Genomic DNA, 24454 nt, shown 5'->3' on the forward strand with positions numbered 1-24454 from the left:
GAAGTGTTGAATCACTATATTGTACACCTGAAACTAATATTACACTGTATGTTAACTACACCAGAATCAAAACTTAAAATAATTTTAAAAATAAAATTAATGGTAAAAAAAACAGGCAATGGACTCAAATAGACATTTCTCCAAAGAAGATATCAGAATTGTTACTTAGCACATGAATTATGTGCAATATCATTAATTATTGGGGAAATGCAAACCAAAACCATAATGTGACACCACTTCACACACACTAGGATGGCTATTTCACAAACTAAAACAGAAAATAAGAGTTGTCAAGGACATGGGAAAATTGGAACCCTGTGGTGCTTTGCTGATAAGAATAAAAAGTGGCACAGCTGCTTTAGGAAACTGTCTGCCAGTTCCTCAAAAACAACTGAAACAGAATTATCATATGATCCAGTAGTTTCACTTCTGGTTATATGCCTACCTATATGCCCCAAAGAAATTTAAAGCCATGACTAGAACAGATATTTGTACACCAATTGTCATAAAGCTTTATTTACAGTTGCCAAAATGTGAAGACAAACCCAATGCCCATCCAAAAATCACAGATGAACAAAGTGTGGTGAACACATACAGTGGAACATCATTCATCATTCATTCTATTCTGTAAAAAGAATAGGATTCTGGCACAGACTACAACATGGATGAACCTCGCCAACATTATGCTAAGTGAAAGCAGCCAGACACAAAAGGACAAATGTTATACAATTACATCTATATGAGGCACCTACAGGACTCAGTTTTAGAGAGAGAAGGTAAAATGGTGGGAGCCAGGGGCTGGGCAGAGGGGCAATGGGGAGAGTTAGTGTTTCATGGGAACAGAGGTTCAGTTTGAGATGATGAGAAAGTTCTGTAGATGGATAGGGGTGTTGGTTGTGCAATAGGGAGAAAGTCCTTAATGCCACATAACTGCATACATCAAGATGTTTAAAATAAAAAAAATTTTATATATATATTACCATGACAAAAAAAAAGGATGAAAAGAGATTGGCATACTCTAAAAGAATGTCAATGCCATCCATAGCTTCATATGATGTAGAGAAAGGAATCCAAAGTACAAGGAGACAGGGACATTGTGATGGGTTTATCTTGTGTCATTCAGTACCTCAACCTTAAAGGATACCCAAAATAGGGTTTAAAGGACATAAAATTAATAAGGTTATTGAGAAATAACCTAGTGAGGCTATAATGGCCTCCTTGACAAGTTCTAGAGAACTTCTCCCTTATAGGACAGTTACCATGGACATGTGCAAGTTGAAAAGGATTTGTTCTCAGATGTCTCAGTGGCTCAGTCGGTTAAGCATCTGCCTTTGGCTGAGGTCATGGTTCCAGGGTCCTGGGATCAAGTCCCGCATCGGGCTCTTTGCTCAGCAGGGAGCCTGTTTCTCCCTCTGCCTGCCACTCACCCTGCTTGTGCTCACTCTCTCTCTCTCTCTGACAAATAAATACATAAAATCTTTAAAAAAAAAAAAAAGAAAGAAATGGATTTCTCCTGAGCTCAGCCCATCCTGAACTGGCAGAGGCAATGTCAGCAGTCCAAAACCATCTGAGGTATGGTATTCATAGTTCATGTAAGAATTAACCATTCACATCTAAATTGGGTGAACCGTAGGGATTTCTTGAAATGGCAAATTCCTCATGGTGTCTTCATGAAGCAAAAATGATGGGAAGCTCACTAAGGGCCCATCCAATCTGAACAACTAAAAAAATAAACCAATAACAACAAAAATTCTAATTCTCGTGAAGAAAAGCTTGACCCGAGTCACCACGATGGGTCACAATCTCTACTTGACTGTCAAACCTAAAACAGTTCACTGACCCAGATTCTCAATTGATGGATCATGCATGAGTGAAGACTATAAAACAACAACAAATGCATTACATTTTCCTCCAGACCCAACCCAAAGGCTCTGAGGTGATGGTGTTGGTCAGCTTATAATGGCCCATGAGGACTGTGGTCTGAACTAAAATTGGTGGCTTGAACCTGGGCAACATGAGAGTAATTATACTGTGGTAACTGACAAATGCTACAGGTAAGCTCTCTTCTTTATCCCATTTTTCTTATTTTCCTCCTTTCTTCTTGTTTTCCTTTCTTTTGTGTGTGTGTTTTCTTTTGAGAGAGAGATCCTTAATCATTTATCTGAATACTAGTGTTCGAGGGACCTGTAGACTTTTACACAGAAAACTGTGAACCAGGTAATAGGAAGTTACCATTATAGCTGACAAATCCAGCTGGAGATTTCTGGGGTCAGGTCATAAGGAGACATTCATCTTACTTTGTCTCACAAAACACAGGTAAGGTCCATATGTTTATCCTTTTATTACGGCCTAATTTCTGGAATGCATCACTACAAAGAGTTAGCTGGCAATAGGCAGAAAGTCCATATTCCTTTGTGATCTGTAAAAGGACTATTATGGCAGGAGGTGCTGAGGGAAATTACTAGGCAGTGTTGCTGCCTACCTAAATACTAAAAGAAAAGTAATAATGCATCCCTGGGGTAAGCACTGAGAAGGACACCATTGGCCTGAAAAATCAGGAGTTGTAATTTCTATTACCTACACACTTAATTTATGGTTTGAACTGAGCAACTGAAAATTAGGTATTTCGTGGTGAAGGTGGATTGTGTAAACTTCATTGCACAGGGTTCCAGGTGCCTCTGCCCTTGCAGATGTGCTCTCTTTCTGGGGGGGATTGACAAGAACCCCTAGATACAGCCTCTGCTATGTTAAGTGACTTTTCTCCCAAAGCAGATCCTCTAATGGAAAACTGCTTTCACCTGAGGGAGGAAGCATTCCACATTTATTCCTCTGGCTCTTCTTATCACATTGTAAGTACTCAATTATCTGTATTATTTATTTGCTGCTAAAAGTTCATGCAGAGGAATTTAATGAGCTATCAAAATTTTTTAAAGGAAAAGATCATAGAAGACACTCTTACCAATGAAGAACAAACCAAGGGTGCTGGAGGGGAGGTGGGTAGGGATGGGCTAGATGAGATATGGGCATTAAGGAGGGCACCCCAAAGCCTGTACCATAGAACAAGGAGACAACCAAGAGGTGAGACCCACACGTGGAAAATGCTTTATACTTGCCCCCAGAAGATGAAATTTTCAGAATGGAGGTTACAATTCTAGAATAAGAAGAAAGGATACCAATGAGTGGAATAAAACCCAGAAGTCCACTTGCAAGATAAATCGCCAGGTTATTGAAGAAGGTATCAGAACAAGCAAGCTGGATCACCTGATTAAGTTCACAGAAAAAGTGAGGGATTTCCAACTGTGTACAAAAAGACAATTGCAAAACCATTAAGTCATGTAATAGAGAGTCCAGAACACTCAAAACCCAGCATACCAGAAGCAGGATGCCGCAGAACTTGGGGTTCATGATGACCATGTAGTGCAGTGGGTGACAGATGGCCACAAACCAGTCATAGGCCATCACTGTCAAGAGAAAGTTGTCTAATCCTGCCAAAAGCATGAAAAAATACATCTGGCTGAGGCAGCCTGCATAGGTGATCACTTTGCTCTGTGTCTGAATGTTCCACAGCATCTTGGGGATGGTGGTGGAGGTGAAATGGATGTCTACAAAGGACAGGTTGGAGAGGAAGAAGTACATGGGCATGTGGAGGTGGGAGTCCATGACAATGGCCAGGATGATGAGCAGGTTCCCACTGAAGGTGACAAGGTACATGGACAGGAACAGCCAAAAGAGGAGAGGCTGCAGCTCTGCCTCTTCTGAAAGTCCCAGGAGGATAAATTCAGACATTTGGGTTTGGTTTCCTTGTTCCATGAAGCTGAAGACACTGTAGAACTGGGAACAAGAGGAATTCAAATTTAGCCACAACCAGCAATCAAGAAAGTAACAAGAAAGAACCAAGGTGGCCTTCAGTAGGTGAATGGATAAATAAATTGCAATGTATCCAGATGATGGAATGTTATTTTTTGCTTAAAAGAAATGAGCTATCAAGCCATGAAAAGACATAGAGTAACCTTAAATACATGTTATTAAGTAAAAGAAGTGAAAGAAGTTTATGTGAAGAAAGCTACATGTAATTCAACTACATGAAATTCTAGAAAAGGCAGAACTATGGACACAGAATAAAAGATAAGTGGTGGTCAGGAGGTAGAGTGGCAGTGAGAGGAGTGAATAGGTGGAGCACAAAGGATTTTTAGGGCAGTGAAAATACTCTGTATGATACCATAAATATGGATGCATGTTTTGTGTGTGTGTGCGAGCCAGTCTCAGCATATCATTTACCAGTGTTGTGACTGGACCGGTCCTTGTGGTTCTTTTTATAGTTGCAAGACACCCTCAGCAATAACCATCAGGAAACTCTGAAAAAATGTATTGAGGCACCTGGGTGGCTAAACTGGTTGAGCATCTGACTCTTGACCTCAGCTCAGGTCTTGATCTCATAGTCGTGAGTTCAAGCCCCACGCTGAGATCCACTCTGGGCATAGACCCTACTTAAAAAAATGTACTGGGGGGGAGGAAAAGATGGCGGAGGAGTAGGGGACCCTATTTCAACTGGTCCCTGAAATTGAGCTGGATATCTACCAGACCACTCTGATCACCCACGAAATCAGCCTGAGATGTAAGAAGATCTGGATCTCTACAAACAGAATATCGCAGGTGGTTGGTTTTGAGGTACAAAGTGGGGAGCCATGATTCTGTGGGCAGATATTGGAGGATAAACAACAGCAGAAGGGAGCCTGTCCATGGGGATCCGACACCGCCAGTGAGCAACAGCCTCGCGCACTGGGGCAGGGCGCAGACTCGCAGACCCGTAGCAGCAGGGAAAGGACTTTAGGGCAGCCCCCGGGGCAGAAACCCTGAGCAGCGGGGTGGCACGGGTGAACTGGGAGCGGCTGGCAGTTTTAGAAGCACAAAGGGCAGAGATGTGCCCCAACCTGGAGGCAGGACTGGGGGCACTGTGGAGGGGCGCACAACCCAGGACACTGCAGTTTATAGCAGCACAGACAGAAACGGAGATGGTGTGGCTGGAGAGCTCACTGAAGAGCAGACTGCGGTCTCTCTGCTCTGAGGCAGAGGGTGGGAAATGGTCTCTTCTGCTGTGACTCGCAGAAGAGACACGGAAAGCGCCAGGGAAAGCCCCCAGAGAACAAAAGCCCCCCAAATTGATTCCCACTGAGCCCATCCCCCACCACAGGGGCAGGGCAACTCCGCTCAGACAGGGTTGCCTGAGTAACAGCATGGCAGGCCCCTCCCCAAGAAGACAGGCTGGGAAAACAAGAGGCCAGCAACCCTAAGGTCCCTAGAAAATAGGTGCATCTTGCTTGGGTTCTGGTCAATAATTTAGACTCTATACATTCCCTCAACCACCCATCAACAGAATGACTAGGAGGAGGAACCCCCAAAATAGAAAAGACTCAGAGATTATGATTTATGCTGCAGATTTACAAATGGATGCAGATATAACCAAGATGTCGGAGATGGAATTCAGGCTAGCAATTGTGAAGACAATGGCTAGAATGGAGAAATCAATTAATGGCAACATAGAGTCTCTAAGGGCAGAAATGAAAGCTGAATTGGCAGAACTTAAAAATGCTATCAATGAGATCCAATCCAATCTAGATAATCTAACAGCTAGGGTAACTGAGACAGAAGAGAGAATAAGCGACCTGGAAGACAATATAATAGATAAAAAGGGAAAAGAGGAGGCCAGGGAAAAACAACTCAGAATCCATGAAAATAGAATCAGAGAAATAAGTGACACCATGAAGCGTTCCAATATCAGAATAATTGGAATCCCGGAGGGAGTGGAGAGAGAGAGAGGACTAGAAGATGTATTTGAGCAAATCTTGGCTGAGAACTTCCCTAATCTGGGGAATGAAACAAACATTCGAGTCCTAGAGGCAGAGAGGACTGCTCCCAAGATCAAGGAAAACAGGCCAACACCCTGGCATGTAATAGTAAAACTTGCGAATCTTAGAACCAAGGAAACCATCTTAAGGGCAGTTAAGGGGAAGAGATTCCTTACATACAGAGGAAGGAACATCAGAATAACGTCAGACCTATCCACAGAGACCTGGCAAACCAGAAAAGCCTGGCAAGACATATTCAGGGTACTAAATGAGAAGAACATGCAGCCAAGAATACTTTATCCAGCAAGGCTGTCATTTAGAATGGATGGAGAGATGCAGAGCTTCTACGACCGGCAGAAACTGAAAGAATATGTGACCACTAAGCCAGCCCTGCAAGAAATATTAAGGCGGGTCTATAAAAGGAGAAAGACCCCAAGAGTGATCTACAACAGAAATTTGCAAGGACAATCTATAAAAACAACGTCTTCACAGGCAACATGATGACAATTAATTCATATCTTTCAATAATCACTCTCAACGTGAATGGCCTAAATGCTGCCATAAAACGGCACAGGGTTGCAGATTGGATAAAAAGACAGGACCCATCCATATGCTGCCTACAAGAGACTCATTTTGAACTTAAAGATACATCCAGACTGAAAGTGAAGGGATGGAGATCCATCTTCCATGCCAGCAGACCTCAAAAAAAAGCTGGGGTAGCAATTCCTATATCAGACAAATTAGATTTTAAACTAAAGTCTGTAATTAGAGACACAGAAGGACACTATATCATTCTTAAAGGGTCTATCCAACAAGAAGATCTAACAATTGTAAATATCTATGCCCCCAACATGGGAGCAGCCATCTACATAAGCCAACTGTTAACCAAAATAAAGAGTCATATTGATAATAATACGTTAATTGTAGGAGACCTCAATACTCCACTCTCAGCAACGGATAGATCATCTAAGCAGAAAATCAAAAAGGAAACAAGAGCTTTGAATGACACACTGGACCAGATGGACCTCATAGATATTTACAGAACATTCCACCCTAAAACAACAGAATACTCATTCTTCTCAAGTGCACATGGAACTTTCTCCAGAATAGACCACATACTGGGTCACAAATCAGGTCTCAACCGATACCAAAAGATTGAGATTATTCCTTACATATTCTCAGACCACAATGCTTTAAAACTGGAACTCAATCACAAGAAAAAATTTGGCAGAAATTCAAACACTTGGAAGCTAAAGACCACTCTGCTCAAGAATGTTTGGGTCAACCAGGAAATCAAAAAGAAATTAAGGGGCGCCTGGGTGGCTCAGTTGGTTAAGCGACTGCCTTCAGCTCAGGTCATGATCCTGGAGTCCCAGGATTGAGTCCCACATCGGGCTCCCTGCTCAGCAGGGAGTCTGCTTCTCCCTCTGACCCTCCCCCCCTCTCATGTGCTCTCTATCTGTCATTCTTTCTATCTCAAATAAATAAATAAAATCTTTAAAAAAAATAAAGAAGAAGAAGAACTTAAACAATTCATGGAAATCAATGAGAATGAAAACACATCAGTCCAAAACCTATGGGATACTGCAGAGGCGGTCCTAAGGGGAAAATACATAGCCATCCAAGCCTCACTCAAAAAAATAGAAAAATCCCAAATTCACCAACTAACTCTACACCTTAAAGAACTAGAGAAAAAGCAACAAACGATGCCTAAGCCATGCATTAGAAGAGAAATAATTATAATTAGGGCAGAGATCAATGAATTAGAAACCAGAAACACAGTAGATCAGATCAACGAAACTAGAAGTTGGTTCTTTGAAAGAATTAATAAGATTGATAAACCACTGGCCAGACTTATCCAAAAGAAAAGAGAAAGGACCCAAATTAATAAAATTATGAATGAAAGGGGAGAGATCACGACTAACACCAAGGAAATAGAAACAATTATTAGAAATTATTATCAACAACTATATGCCAATAAACTGAGCAATCTGGATGAAATGGAGGCCTTCCTGGAAACCTATAAGCTGCCAAGACTGAAACAGGAAGAAATTGACAACCTGAATAGGCCAATAACCAGTAACGAGATTGAAGCAGTGATCATAAACCTCCCAAACTCGTTTTATGAGGCTACCATTACCTTGATCCCCAAGCCAGACAAAGACCCCATCAAAAAGGATAATTAAAGACCAATATCCTTGATGAGCATGGATGCAAAAATTCTCACCAAAATACTAGCTAATAGGATCCAACAGTACATTAAAAGGATTATTCACAACAACCAAGTGGGATTTCTCTCTTGGCTGCAAGGTTGGTTCTACATCCACAAATCAATCAATGTGATACAATACATTAATAAAAGAAAGAACAAGAATTATATGATCCTCTCAATAGATGCAGAAAAAGCATTTGACAAAGTGCAGCATCCTTTCGTGATCAAAACTCTTCAGAGTATAGGCATAGAGGGTACATACCTCAATATCATAAAAGCCATCTATGAAAAACCCACAGCGATATCATTCTCAATGGGGAAAAACTGAGAGCTTTCCCCCTAAGGTCAGGAATGCAGCAGCGAGGTCCACTATCACCACTGCTATTCAACACAGTACTAGAAGTCCTAGCCACAGCAATCAGACAACAAAAAGAAATAAAAGGCATTTGAATTGGCAAAGAAGTCAAACTCTCACTGTTTGCAGATGATATGATACTTTATGTGGAAAACCCAAAAGACTCCACCCTAAAGCTGCTAGAACTCATACAGGAATTCAGTAAAGTGGCAGGATATAAAATCAATGCACAGAAATCAGTGGCATTCCTATACACCAACAACAAGACAGAAGAAAGAGAAAATGAGGAGTCGATCCCATTTACAATTGCACCCAAAACCATAAGATACCTAGGAATAAATCTAACCAAAGAGGCAAAGAATCTGTACTCAGAAAAAAAATACTCATGAAAGAAATTGAGGAAGACACAAAGAAATGGAAAAACGTTCCATGCTCATGGATTGGAAGAACAAATATTGTGAAGATGTCAATACTCCCTAGAGCAATCTACACATTCAATGCAATCCCCATCAAAATACCATCCACTTTTTTCAAAGAAATGGAACACATAATCCTAAAATTTGTATGGCACCAGAAAAGACCCCGACTAGCCAGAGGAAGGTTGAAAAAGAAAAGCAAAGCCTGTGGCATCACAATTCCGGACTTCCAGCTCTATTACAAAGCTGTCATCAAGATGGTATGATACTGGCACAAAAACAGACACATAGATCAATGGAACAGAATAGAGAGCCCAGAAATGGACCCTCAACTCTATGGGCAACTAATCTTCGACAAAGCAGGAAAGAATGTCCAATGGAAAAAAGACAGTCTCTTCAACAAATGGTGTTGGGAAAATTAGACAGCCACATGCAGAAGAATGAAACTGGACCATTTCCTTACACCACACACAAAAATAGACTCCAAATGGTTGAAAGACCTCAGTGTGAGACAGAAGTCCATCAAAATCCTAAAGGAGAACACAGGCAGCAACCCCTTCGACCTCAGCCGCAGCAACTTCTTCCTAGAAACATCACCAAAGGCAAGGGAAGCAAGGGCAAAAATGAACTATTGGGACCTCATCAACATAAAAAGCTTTTGCACAGCAAAAGAAACAGTCAAAAAAACCAAAAGACAACCGACAGAATGGGAGAAGATATTTGCAAATGGCATATCAGATAAAGGGCTAGTATCCAAAATCTATAAAGAACTTCTGAAACTCAACACCCAAAGAACAAATGATCCAATCCAGAAATGGGCAGAAGACATGAACAGACATTTTTCCAAAGAAGACATCCAAATGGCCAACAGACACATGAAAAAGTGCTCAACATTGCTCAGCATCAGGGAAATCCAAATCAAAACCTCAATGAGATGTCACCTCACACCAGTCAGAATGGCTAAAATTAACAACTCAACACCCAAAAAACAAATAATCAAGTCAAAAAGTGGGCAGAAGAGATGAACAGACACTTCTCTGAAGAAGACATACAAATGGCTAACAGACACATGAAAAAATGTTCATCGTCATTAGCCATCAGGGAAATCCAAATTGAAACCACACTGAGATACCACCTTACACCAGTTAGAATGGCAAAAATGGACAGGGAAAGAAACAACAAATGTTGGATAGGTTGTGGAGAAAGGGGAACCCTCTTACACTCTTGGTGGGAATGCAAGTTGGTACGGCCACTTTGGAAAACAGTGTGGAGGTTCCTCAAAAATTTAAAAATAGAGCTACCCTATGACCCAGCAATTGCACTACTGGGTATTTACCCCAAAGACACAGATGTAGTGAAAAGAAGGGCCATATGCACCCCAATGTTCATAGCAGCAATGTCCACAATAGCCAAACTGTGGAAAGAGCCAAGATGCCCTTCAACAGATGAATGGATAAAGAAGATGGGGTCCATATATACAATGGAATATTACTCAGCCATCAGAAAAGATGAATACCCAACTTTTACATCAACATGGATGGGACTGGAGGAGATTATGCTAAGTGAAATAAGTCAAACAGAGAAAGTTAATTATCATATGGTTTCACTTATTTGTGGAACATAAGGAATAACATGGAGGACATTAGGAGAAGGAAGGGAAAAATGGGGGGGTGGATTGGAGGGAGAGATGAACCATGAGAGACTATGGACCTGAGAAACAAACAGGGTTTTGGGGGGGGGGGATTGGTTAGCCCGGTGATGGGTATTAAGGAGGGCACATACTGCATGAAACACCGGGTGTTATACGAAAACAATGGATCGTGGATCACTACATCAAAAACTAATGACGTATTGTATGGTGACTAACATAATAAAATTAAAAAAAAAAATAACCCCCCCCCAAAAAATAAAATAAATAAAATAAAACTAACAAGTCAGGAAATGACAGATGTTGGGGGGATGCGGAGAAAGGGGAACCCTCCTACATTGTTGGTGGGAATGCAAGCTGGTGCAGCCACTCTGGAAAACAGTATGGAGATTCCTCAAAAAGTTGAAAATAGAGCTACCATATGATCCAGCAATTGCACTACTGGGTATTTACCCAAAAGATACAAATGTAGGGATCCAAAGGGGTACGTGCACCCCAATGTTTATAGCAGCAATGTCCACAATAGCCAAACTGTGGAAAGAGCCAAGATGTCCATCGACAGATGAATGGATAAAGAAGATGTGGTGTATATATATATACAATGGAATATTATGCAGCCATCAAAAGGAATAAAATCTTGCCATTTGCAATGACATGGATGGAACTGGAGGGTATTATGCTGAGCGAAATAAGTCAATCAGAGAAAGATATGTATCATATGACCTCACTGATATGAGGAATTCTTAATCTCAGGAAACAAACTGAGGGTTGTTGGAGTGGTGGGGGGTGGGAGGGATGGGGTGGCTGTGTGATGGACATTGGGGAGGGTATGTGCTATGGTGAGTGCTGTGAAGTGTGCAAGACTGTTGAATCACAGATCTGTACCTCTGAAACAAATAATACATTATATGTTTAAAAAAAAGAAGAAGAAGAAGAAGATAGCAGTAGGGGAAGAATGAAGGGGGGAAAATCGGAGGGGGAGACGAACCATGAGAGACTATGGACTCTGAAAAACAAACTGAGGGTTCTAGAGGGGAAGGCGGTGGGAGGATGGGTTAGCCTGGTGATGGGTATTAAAGAGGGCACATTCTGCCTTGAGCACTGGGTGTTATATGCAAACAATGAATCATGGAACACTACATCAAAAACTAATGATGTATGGTGATTAACATAACATAATAAAAAAAATTCCAGAAATTGGAGAAAAAAAAAAAAAGACCATCTAAATCGATTTACCATCACTCACTCTTTCATCTTTAGAAATTAACAAACATCAGCAAGGAGGCTGGCAGTGCAAAGAGTAGTAATGACAGGCAAAGAATAAAAAACGGAACAGGGATTCTGGTAAGTTCAAATTGGTGGGGAAAGGGGAAGAAAGCATTCAGGCTAGCTGTTTGCCAAGTCAGGTCTTCTAGGGTACATATTTGCTTCAACAGGAAATATTATTAGCCCACAGCTCAAGATCGAATTCCCCCACTGCTGAGGCTTCATGTTTCTGTACCATGAGGGGCAGGTATTTTGCATTTTATTCAGGTAGGTAGAATTGTGAGAATCTTCAGATGAAACCATTTTAGTGTTCTCTGTGCCTTTTGAGAAACATCTTTTTCCTCTGCTTGATTCACTGCTTGTTCTTGCACTATTCTCCAGAAGGATAAGAACAAAAAAAGACATTTTTTTCCAAGAAGGAAGTGGTTTGAATTTGCAACCAAAGGAAAATGTGGGGCTTATTTTGGGATTTCTCAATTTATAATTTATATATTTTTTGTTATTAATGCCTATAAATAATTTTGTTCTTAGAATAAATCATGTGAAATAATATGGTGCCTGGAATTTGCCTCCAAATTATCCAGTGGGGGCAAGGACTGAGTAAAGGTGTAGATGAAATAAAAGTGACCATAAGTTTATGATTATTGTAGCAGGGTAATTAATACACACAGGTTGAGTTGACTGTTTTTCTACATTTGACTTATGTTTGGAATTTTTTATTAAATGGAAAAAATTTTTAAAATAAAGATCAAGTTGCACAAAGTCACAGAGCCAGTGAGTGGCAGAGCTAAAATTCTAATGTAATTGCTTTCAACTCCAAGACCAGTGGTGTAATCTCAGGCCAGCCTAGGAAGTGAAAATGGATTTAAGTCACTTCAAAAGAAGAAAGATCCTGACTGTAAAAAACTAGTATTATTATCTGAATAAAGACAGGCAGATCTGAAATTTTCTTCAGAAGGGGTATGTCATAAAATGGGTGGGAAAAGATGTTCTAATACATATGCCTATTACTTTCCATCTGTGTAGATTGTGATCCGTATAGTAAAAGCCTGCTGCTATCAATTCCTCAGGAGACTTCTGGAAGAAAATAGGGAGAGAGAACATGTGCCCCCCTAGGTCCTGTGGGAAAGTCTAGGAGCCTGTCCAGAAGAAAACACTGAGATGTTCTAGAAGCCATAATGCCATAGGGGAGAGTCTCCTTAACCAGCTTGTAGTAGCTATTTCTATGGGTGGTTTGGAGTTCATTCTTCAGCCATATTTACCTTCTCTTTCTGTTCTAGGGCTTTGTGTCCTGCTAACATCACTGGAAATTATTGCCCACAAGAACAGAGGTGAGTATGTGTAACAAACCCCATCCATCACCTGAAGCTGAGGAAAGGGACTTCACACTAGCAAGGGCCATTTCTTGGGAATAGTCTTCTTAGGATTTGAGAATTTGACCCTGATTCTCCCCCAAACTTCTAGTCCATTACCAAGGACAATTCCTTGTATGAAGACAAGCATCACTTCCTTCTCTTCCTTCCATCTCCTTGTTCCCATCTGGGAGTTGGAATCTTCTGAGGGCCTTCAAACCTATATATCCATTCCCCACAGCTCCCTGTGCTCAATGTCCATGGAATGCCCACTGTACCAATGCCACTTCCTGCCACTGTGATCCTGGATTCACTTCTCTGTCTGGATAGGTCATCTTTAGCAACCCCTCGGAGGTCTGTACAGGTAAAGAGGCTGAGAGACCGTAGAGGGGGTCATCAAAGAGGGGTTACCTGGGGGTATCCAGACTCCTCAGCCCTTGGAGCAACACTGAAGTTCTTTGCCAAGGGCAGGAGAGGAAAACCAAGAGATGGGCAATCATGTCTCATGGTCAAGGAGTAGTGTTAAAAGCTTAGGATTTGGAGCTGGACTATCTGAATTCCAGTGTGCAAGTCCAAGCAAATTGTTTCATCTCCCAGTGCCTCAATTTCCTTATCTGTAAATTGGGGATAATGATATCAACCCATTTAGTTATTGTGTGCTTTAAATCAACAAATACATATAAATGGAATTCACAGAAACAGAAAGCAAATTGATGATTGCCAGGTGCTGGGGGAGAGAGGAATGGGGATTGACTACTTAATTGCATAAGGGGTTTTTTTAATTGAGTTTTTAATTTTAATTCCAGTATAGTTAATATACAGTGTTATATTAGTTTCCAGTGTACAATATAGTGATTCAACAATTCTCAGTGATTCACAGTTACTCAGTGCTCATAAGAACTGTACTCTTAATCCCCTTCACCTAAGGGGGTTTTCTTTTGGAGTGATAAAAATGTTCTGGAACTAGAGAGAGGTGGTGGTTGCACCACATTGTAATGTAATAAATGCCAGTGAGTTGTTCACTTTGAAAGAGTTGATATTTTTTCTAAATCCTTTTTTTTAATTTAAATTCAATTAGCCAACCCATGGTACATCACTGGTTTCAGATGTAGTGTTCTTTTGTTATGTGAATGTTACCTCAATAAGAAAATACATAAATGATAAATTAATACATGTAAAACACTTAGAACAGTGCATTGCACTTGATAAGAAGCCAATACATTTTGTTGTTGTTGTTGTTGTTGTTGTTGGCTGTTAATTGGTCAAAGACAGAGGGAGCATGTTGAAGGAGGCAGTCAGGGAGGGCCATGCAGCCAGCCGAAATTCGGAATGTTCTACCAACCCTAGCACTAACTTGCCGGAACTCCCTATAATCTCAGTTCCTCCACCCAAAAATACCCACATGCAACCTTATGCCAGGATGGCCATTTGCCATTTGTAAAACACTATTTCCAAAGTTAAAATTAATTTAAACTACCTAACAACCAGATGAGTGCACACTGTTATTATCCCTGATTTATAGGTAAGGGAACCAAGACTTTGAGAGGTGGTTTGCTCACACTCACACAGCTGGTCATACAGCTGGAATTCAGATAGGGATAATTTGAAGTCCACAAATCTCTCAAACACTGTCCCTGAAGAAATCCAGATCAGCCCCTTGAGAAAGTCAACGTTGGTGCCATATTGTAAATAAGGAAACTGAGCCTGGAGAGGGGAAGCCATTTGTCCAAAGTCACATAGCTAGGAAGTGGAAGAATCTGGACCCATGGTTCAAACTGTAGCATTCTGATGTCTGTCCAGGTGGTCATGAGTTGGATAAAATATGAAATATCCCTACTATGGAATATCTATAGGCATTAAAATTATTTTTTTTATTTTGATGTGGAAAAGTAGTCATAAAATATTCTAAAATCCTGGGAGAATTTGTATATACTAAAAGGTGTGAAAAAAAAATTTTTTAAAGCTATGGTCTTATGCTATGGGAAATCGATGAAAAAGTAATAGTGTTATCTTCATAATTGGTAATGCTGGGTGACAGGTACAGGTGGAGTTATTATACTGTTCTCCATTACTAAAAAATTGTTGTAATCTCAGTGGTTGGATATTTATGGTTCTTTGCATTTTCCAATTTCCCAGTTTTCTCCTGTAAACACATTATTTTGTTTGGAAAGAAAATGCAAGGGGTAAAATCATTTGAATCTCGTTGCTACCTATCCTACCAGAATTTTGGGTGTTCCTAGCAGTTCCCACTTATGTTCTAGATATCAACGAGTGTGGCCTACCTCTATACGTATCTTGTGGAAGCTTTGCACATTGTCACAATGTTGAGGGGAGTCACTACTGTGAATGTGCCTCTGGGCATTAGCTCCTTTCGGGGGGCACCAAATTCCAAAGTGAGAAGGAGAACACTTGTCAAGGTAAGTAGCTTCCCATGCCACACATTTCTCCAACTCCCACGACAAACCTCATCCTGTCAATTTTGAGGACCATCTTGGAATCATTACCTCTTATGTCTGAGAGTCCAAGAGAGAGCATCCTTCGTCTAGCAGGGGCTCATTCCTTCCATTTCTCGTTCTTGTTCAGACTTAAAATGCCATGTTAAGGTATATCTAGTTGATTCTTTACTGTAACATCATATGCAATAGTTAAAGACTGGAAACAGATGACTTCCATTAAAGAATAGTTTAACATATTATGGTACCGCCATACAATGATAAGCTTCAGAGCCTTTTTATCAACTTGTTTTTCTCTTTGATGGACAGTTCTATGATTTTTTTTAAAGATTTTATTTATTTATTTGACAGAGAGAGACGCAGCAAGAGAGGGAACACAAGCAGGGGGAGTGGGAGAAGGAGAAGCAGGCTTCCCGACATGGGGCTTGATCCCAGGATCCTGGGATCATGACCTGAGCCAAAGGCAGACGCTTAACGATTGAGCCACCCAGGCACCCCAATTTTTTTAAAGATTTTATTTTTAAGTAATCTCTACACCCAATGTGGGACTCAAACTTACAACCTCAAGATCAAGAGTCATGTGTTCTTCTGACTGAGCCAGCCAGGTGCCCCTAATAGTTCTAAGAATTTTCACACACGTACAGATTTGGGTTACCACCACTACATTCAGGATCCAGGCCAATTAGTTCCATTACCCCAAAACACTCCTTCCTTCTGTTCCTTTATAGTCACCCCACCCCTCTGCCCTGGCAACCCCTAATCTACAGATGTTTTCTTTCACCTGTGGCATTCTTTTGAAAATGTCATATGGATGGAATACTATAATATGTAGCCTTTTGAGTCAGATTCCTTCCACTCAGGGTAACATTTTTGAGGTTCACCCATATTGTTTTGTGTATCAATAGTTCATTCCTTTTTTCCCCCCATTTTTGACATTTTTATTTTCCAGAAAGAAAATTGGCTACACTTAGCTTGGATTTACAATGACTGCTTTCTTCTCCTATTTATCTGGATCTTGGGTTTGGCTAATAGTAAAATAGCATAAAGTTACCTCCCCTATGTGGGCTGCAAAATTCTAATCTGTTGCTGGATACACACGTCACATTAGTCCACAGATCACTATTTTAGAGAGATGGGTATAGTAACCTTCGTTTCTGGCTCTCTGGTAGAATCACCCTATATATTTTTTTTAAATATAGATGCCTGGGCCCTCCCTACCTGAGATTTACTAAACCATGCCCAGACATGGAGCCCAGATATGTATATTTCTTTAAAGTTCCAATGGTAATTTTGAAGACTAGTTCATTTCTTTTTATTGCTAAGTAATATTCCATTGTACAGCTGTACCACAGTTGGTTTATCCATTCATCCATTGAAGGACATTTGGGTTGTTTCCAGTTTGGAGTGATTAAGAATGGAGCTAAATGAGATATCTCTTGATGAATTAAATTGGAATGCTTTCCAAGCTGTTTTAAACAGAAAAGCATGCTGCGTGGTTGTACCCATAGTATGCCAATGGCTTTTTCTTCTCCCTTGTCTTCCTTTTTTATTAATCTCAAGCATGTTTCCATAAGTATATTTTAATCTTAAAACTTGTCAAGTAGTAGTCCAAAAAATAAATACTACTTTTTCATAGTTTTTAGACAATAATTCCATCATAGGCATGATTTGATTGTCTACCACTGCTCTGAGCTCTATGCCAGGCACTATGACTCCAACACTAAATAATGCATTGGCTCTGTCTCCTGGAGATTTTACTCCAGTGGGCAGACAGACCTGTAGACAAATGCAATATAAAAATAGTCACTCTTCACAAAGCATCCAGTTCATGGGTAAACAATGTCTTTCTCACCACTGTACCCAAGTGCCTAGCGTGTACAAGGCACCCTGGAAATATGCAGAAGTGAGTAACTGGAAAGAGCTCCGTCGTCACCATGATCAGAGCTGTGGTCACATCTTGGCCCTGACAGTTGGCCTTGATTTTGGCCGAGTTTTTACAATCTCTGGTCTTGGTTTCCTCATCTCTAATTCAGGAGCAATAATACCTACTTTTGAAGAGATTAAGTTTTTGTTTAAACCTGAATACTAAATTGTTTATCTTATAAAGCTAAGCACAATACACTTTTAAGAAAAACTTCACAGACTTACCTTAATTGAGGACTTTTCAATCCATTATTCATTTCCACACTAACCATTTTTTATTTACACAGTTGTTTGACTGATGTTTGAAAGTATTCAAAATGGCTAAGAGACAAGGGGTATTTAGTATCCACAAAGAGAAAAGTAAAATATTAAATCTTTCAACATTAAAAAATGTGACAGCAATGTATTTGCTTTGAAATGGGCTCACTGTTTTAAAGATTTTATTTAATTATTTGAGAGAGAGAGAGAAAGCTAGTGTATGAGTGACATGGGGGGCAGAGGGAGAGGAAGAAGCAGACTCTGCACTGAGCAGGGAGCCCGACGTGGGGCTCAATCCCAGACCCTGAGATCATGACCTGAGCCGAAGACAGATGCTTAACCAACTGAGCCATCCAGGTGCCAAAATGGGTTCACTTTTAAACATCAGTCTTACTGGGAGCATGCTGCTGTTTATAAGCTACTCACAATCCCTAAAGGAGAAAAATTTCTGATCTTAAGAGAGGCATCTCCTACCCCACTGTCTAGGTTACAAACAAACAAACAAACAAAAAAAACTATAGCAAGGATTGTCCAAACTCCACTCTCCTGGTTTCTAAGTCAACAAAAGAGGATCAAATTTCTCTTCTAATTAGAAAAGAGGGAAAGATAAGTTGGGAGCCAAGTGGATGTGAAGACACCCACATTTATTCAATGCTGTGACCACAATCACATGCCTTCCTCATTTTTCACTCATAAACTGCTCAGAGGAGGAACTTCATTTGGGTGGGGAGATAGCAGGGATACCAGAGACATTCTGGGGCCAAAACAAGTTCCCTCTCTGTGTGGCACTTAGAACAGACCTACCATCCACCCCACAGGCTATAGGCACTACAGAGGGCTGTGTGAGCCCAGAACCCTAAAGGGTAGAGCTGTGGATGGAGCCATAGAAAACTGAGGGGTGGTATTAGGCAGTGGGGTTAGAGGCTTTGTGAGCTGGCTAAGCATACCTCCAGATTATCCATCAGACTCCTGCAGCAACATGAGGGGCTGATACCAACACCAGTTGGCTGGAAGCAATTCCCAGGCTCCTCAATGGACCATTGTATTAGTTTCCTATTGCTGATATAACAAACTTAATAGTTCAAAACAGTATAAATATATTCTCTTACAGTGTTGAAGGTCAGAAATTTTAAATATTTCCTTCTAGAGGCTCTAAGGAAGAATCTGTTTCCTTGCCTTTTCTGGTTTCTAGAAGCTGCCTTCCTTCCTTGGTACAGGGCTCCCTTCCCCATCTTCAAAGCCAACATCATACGTATCATCCATCTCCTCTCTTCTCTGATCTCCCTCCCTTTTATAAGAACCCTTGTGATTACATTAGGTACACTCAGATCATCAGAATAATCCCCCAACAAGGTTCTTAATCACCAAGTTCAAAATTTCTTTTGGATGAAAGCTAATGTAATCACAGGCTCCAGGCATAAGGACTTGAACATCTTTGAAGGGGCCATTATTCTGTCTACCATACTCACCATTCACCAAGCAGCTCTGACCTGAAATATCACACACTCACACATATATACAGAGTTCTCATCTTGCCAACCTTGCTTGAATGTAGAGGCCAGCCTACTCCTCATGCAAGGGCCACATAAGAAATATCTTAGGTTTTATGGGCCAGAAGGTCCCTGTCACAACTGCTAAACTCGCCGTTATAGTGTGAAAGCAGACAGACAACACATAAATGAATAGGAGTGACTGTGTTCCAATACAATTTTATCTATGGATACTAAAATTTGAATTTCATATAATTTTCATGTGTCACAAAAGATGGCTCTTTCTTCTATGTTTCTTTAGCCAATTAAAAATATAAAACCTATTCTTTATAGAAATAGGCAACATCTGGGTTTGGCTGTGGGCCATAGTTTGCCAATCCCTGCTCTGAGGTGGTTGACGAGTTGGGAGTGCTATCACCAAATGGTATCCATCCATTTCAACTATGATGGACTCCTTGATGCCTGACCTTGAGGAAGGTGGAGGGCTGGAGTTAGTGAGTAGGGGAAAGGCCTGAGCTGAGAAAGGGGACTGATCCTCTCTTTTATGTCTTCAGATGTGGATGAGTGTAGCTCTGGAAAACACCAATGCCACAACTCTACCTGTTGCATCAATGTGAAGGGCAGCTATAGATGGTACTGTCATCATGACTGGGTAGCCAGGTCCAAGCCTCTGCATGGTCTGAAGCTCACCATCTGTGAAGGTATATAGTCCGGACACACATACATGCATGCATGCACATATAAGTATAACATGCCTGTATATGTATGTGCACATACACTCTTGCACATGAACATGTGTGTGCATACATGCATTCACAAAACAAAAAGCAAGCATACACATGCATTCAGCATGTGCACAAACACACACATACACACACACACACACACACACACACACACACACATACACCAGTGGTGCTCCTGCCTCTTTTCCCTGCAGAAGTCCCCTTCTCCTCATGGACATCACCTTCTGGGGTCAGCAGCCAGGTGAGTGAAACTTCAGCAGAAGACCAGAAGCAGAAAGACCTTCACCAACCATCTTGTGTCCACCCTCTCCCCAAACTCCCTCTTCAGGCTCTCTTACTCACCCCCATGTCTCCTTTCCCCAGAGTCTCTCCCACTTCTTTGACAAAGTCCAGCAATTATCCCAAGACTTCACACCAGCCTTGGCCAAGAACACCATCCAGGTAAAGTTGGAACCAAGAAAGAGGCTAGATATGGGAATCCCATAGAGACCTTTGGTAGGCGTGAAAACAAGGCCCCATGTAGTGGGCACTGCAACTGGTCCCTCACCCATGGTGGTGAGAAGACTAGGGCACTCAGCTATCTGAGCACTTTTAAAGACACCCACATGCACTAATTTATTTCCCTATTTCCCTATTGCTTATTCTGGGCTTCGGGCTTATGTCAGCCTTGGCCTTTCTGACCTGCGTTGACGTCTCCATAGCTGAGATCTAAGCAGCAGGGACCATCCTGGGAATTTAATTCAGTGCCATTGTTACCCTCCAAATACCCAGTCTCTAGGGTCTGTTCTCTAGGGCTGAATGGTCAGGTCTTTGCGCAACCCTTTTGATCCACTGACCACTGGCTCTGTGTCCGCATCCCCCCAGGACCTCATGAGGGAAGTAAGTGAGCTGCTGGAGACCCCAGGGGACCTGAAGACCCTGCCTCCCTCAGAGCAGCACTGTGTGGCCACTCACCTGCTTGTTGGCCTGGAGGATGTCCTGAGAGTGCTAAGCAAGTTCCTGCCCAACGGGCCATTGACTGTTCATGCTCCTGCAGGCACAGGTAAGTCTGCATCAGACTCCTGCTCCTCCTGTTCACCTTCTCGCTCTTCCTTCCTAGAGACTGCCCCACTGGAACCAAGTGACCACACTCACATCCCAGGATTTTTTTTTTTTTTATGTTTTGTTAGTCACCACACAGTACATCATTAGTTTTTGATGTAGTGATCCATGATTCATTGTTTCTGTATAACACCCAGTCCTCCATGCAATACGTGCCCTCCTTAATACCCATCACCAGGACTTTATTTAAAAGAACTCATTTCATAAAATAAACCGTGAAACTGTCTTTTATTTGTTTTAAGCACAAAAGATTAAGATTTTTAAATGATAAGCAAAAATAAACATATACAAATATCAATAAGTCTATCATTATGTCATTTATATAAAATAAAATTGCAACAATTGTATTCATAAAAATAAGGTATTCAAAAATAAATTCAATACTACTTGGAAATGAAGAAAATACAATGAATCTTGAAAAGTTGAAAATTACATAATGTGATTTAATCCATTTTAAGTACAATCTTAAATAACATTGTATCAGTGTTTTTTTAATTTAATTTTATTATGTTATGTTAGCCACCATACATTACATCATTAGTTTTTGATGTAGTGTTCCATGATTCATTGTTTGCATATAACACTCAGTGCTCCATGAAGCTGGTGCCCTCCTTTATACCCATCATCAGGCTAACCCATCACCCCACCCCCCCCTCTAGAACCCTCAGTTTGTTTCTCAGAGTCCATCGTCTCTCATGGTTCGTCTCCCTCTCCGATATCCCCCCCTTCATTTTTCCCTTCCTTCTCCTAATGTCCTCCATGCTATTCCTTATGTTCCACAAATAAGTGAAACCATATGATAATTGACTTTCTCTGCTTGACTTACTTGACTTAGCATAATCTCCCCAGTCCCATCCATGTTGATGTAAAAGTTGGGTATTCATCCTTTCTGATGACTGAGTAATATTCCACCATACATGGAACACATCTTCTTTATCCACTCATTTGTTGAAGGGCGTCTCGGCTTGTTCCATAGTTTGGCTATTGTGGACATTGCTGCTATGAACATTGGGATGCATATGGCCCTTCTTTTCACTACATCTGTGTCTTTGGGGTAAATATCCAGGAGTGCAATTGCTGGGTAATAAGGTAGGTCCATTTTTAATTTTTTGAGGCATCTCCACACTGTTTTCCAAAGTGGCTGTACCAACTTGCATTCCCACCAGCAGTATAACAGGGTTCTCCTTTCTCTACAACCTCTCCAACATTTGTTGTTTATTGCCTTCTCAGTTTTTGCCATTCTAACTGGTGTAAGGTGGTATCTCAATGTGGTTTTGATCTGAATTTCCCTGATACTAATGATGATGAACATTTTTTCATGTGTCTGTTAGCCATTTGTATGTCTTCTTTGGAGAAGTGTCTGTTCATGTCTTCTGCCCATTTCTTGAATTGATTATTTGTTTTTTGGGTGTTGAGTTTGAGAAGTTCTTTATAGATCTTGGAAATCAGCGCTTTGTCTGTAGTGTCATTTGCAAATATCTTCTCCCATTCTGTGGGTTGCCTCTTTGTTTTGTTGACTGTTTCCTTTGCTGTGCAGAAGCTTTTTATCTTGGTGAAGTCCCAAAAGTTCATTTTTGCTTTTGTTTCACTAGCTTTTGGAGATGTATCTTGAAAGAAGTTGCTGTGGGCGATGTCCAAGAGGTTACTGCCTATGTTCTCCTCTAGGATTTTGATGGATTCCTGTCTCACATTGAGGTCTTTCATCCACTTTGAGTTTATCTTTGTGAATGGTGTTAGAGAATGGTCGAGTTTCATTCTTCTGCATGTGGCTGTCCAATTTTCCCAGCACCATTTATTGAAGAGACTGTCTTTTTTTCATTGCATGTTTTTTCCTGCTTTGTCAAAGATTATTTGACCATAGAGTTGAGGGTCCATATCGGGGTTCTCTATTCTGTTCCATTGGTCTATATGTCTGTTTTTGTGCCAGTACCATGCTGTCTTGGTGATCATCGCTTTGTAATATAGCTTGAAATCAGGCAACGTGATGCCCCCAGCTTTGTTTTTCTTTTTCAACATTTCCTTGGCGATTCGGGGTTTTTTCGGATTCCATACAAATTTTAGGATTGTTTGTTCCAGCACTTTGAAAAATGTCATTGGAATTTTGATCGGGATGGCATTGAAGGTATACATTGCTCTGGGTAGCATAGACATTTTCACAATGTTTATTCTTCTGATCCATGAGCATGGAATATTTTTCCATCTTTTTGTGTCTTCTTCAATTTCTTTCATGAGTGTTCTGTAGTTCCTAGAATACAGATCCTTTACCTCTTTGGTTAGGTATATTCCGAGGTATCTTATGGTTTTTGGTGCTATTGTAAATGGAATCATTTCTCTAATTTCTCTTTCTACAGTTGCATTGTTAGTGTATAAGAAAGCAACTGATTTCTGTGCATTGATTTTTGTATCCTGCCACATTACTGAATTGCTGGATGAGTTCTAGTAATTTGGGGGTGGAGTCTTTAGGGTTTTCCACATAAAGTGTCATGTTATCTGTGAAGAGAGAGAGTTTGACTTCTTCTTTGCTAATTTGAATACCTTTTATTTCTTTTTGTTGTCTGATTGCTGTTGCTAGGACTTCTAGTACTATGTTGAACAACAGTGGCAAGAGTGGGCATCCTTGACGTGTTCCTGATCTTAAGGGAAAGGCTTTCAGCTTTTCCCCATTGAGGATGATATCCGCTGTGGGTTTTTCATAGATGGATTTTATGAACTTGAGGAATGTTCCCTCTATCCCTATACTCTGAAGAGTTTTATTCAGGAAAGGATGTTGTATTTTGTCAAATGCTTTTTCTGCATTAATTGAGAGGACCATATGGTTCTTCTCCCTCCTCGTATTAATGTGTTCTATCACATTGATTGATTTGCGAATGTTGAACCACCCTTGCATCCCGGGGATAAATCCCACTTGGTCATGGTGGAGGATCCTTTTAATGTATTTGAGGATTTTGGAATCCATATTCATCAGGGATATCGGGGTGAAATTCTCCTTTTTGATGGGGTCTTTGCCTGGTTTGGGGATTAAGGTAATGCTGGCCTCATAGAATGAGTTTGGAAGTTTTCCTTCTATTTCTATTTTTTGAAACAGCTTCAGGAGAATAGGTATTATTTCTTCTGTGAATGTTTGGTAGAATTCCCCAGGGAATCCATCAGGCCCTGGACTCTTGTTTTTGGGGAGGTTTTTGATCACTGCTTCAAACTTGTTACTGGTTATTGGCCTATTCAGGTTGTCAGTTTCTTCCTGTTTCAGTCTTGGCAGCTTATAGGTTTCCAGGAAGGTCTCCATTTCATCCAGATTGCTCAGTTTATTGGCATATAGTTGTTGATAATAATTTCTAATAATTGTTTCTATTTCCTTGGTGTTAGTCGTGATCTCTCCCCTTTCATTCAT

General features: G+C 40.8%; 2 protein-coding genes across 2 annotated transcripts in view; one reads left to right on the forward strand and one right to left on the reverse strand.

Moving 5' to 3' along the window:
• Window positions 1–1899: 1899 nt before the first annotated feature.
• On the reverse strand, window positions 1900–3810 carry LOC118535423 (olfactory receptor 7A17-like). The gene is made up of 2 exons (XM_078059446.1): window positions 2960–3810; window positions 1900–2005 (listed from the first exon to the last, which is right to left on the reverse strand). The coding sequence occupies exons 1-2, from the start codon at window positions 3808–3810 to the stop codon at window positions 1900–1902; spliced, it is 957 nt and encodes a 318-aa protein (XP_077915572.1).
• An 8065-nt stretch (window positions 3811–11875) lies between these two features.
• Window positions 11876–24454, forward strand: part of LOC118535420 (adhesion G protein-coupled receptor E2-like) — a 35391-nt gene continuing 22812 nt past the window's right edge. Inside the window, exons 1-6 of the mRNA XM_078054399.1 lie at window positions 11876–12010; window positions 13024–13074; window positions 19774–19920; window positions 20160–20206; window positions 20329–20406; window positions 20830–21007. Of these exons, the coding sequence (XP_077910525.1) occupies window positions 11980–12010; window positions 13024–13074; window positions 19774–19920; window positions 20160–20206; window positions 20329–20406; window positions 20830–21007 (532 nt within the window). The 5' untranslated portion in view covers window positions 11876–11979. The remainder of the gene's footprint in view (window positions 12011–13023; window positions 13075–19773; window positions 19921–20159; window positions 20207–20328; window positions 20407–20829; window positions 21008–24454) is intronic.

The sequence above is a fragment of the Halichoerus grypus genome, chromosome 1, assembly GCF_964656455.1.
Source record: "Halichoerus grypus chromosome 1, mHalGry1.hap1.1, whole genome shotgun sequence".
Classification (NCBI taxonomy): Eukaryota; Metazoa; Chordata; class Mammalia; order Carnivora; family Phocidae; genus Halichoerus; species Halichoerus grypus.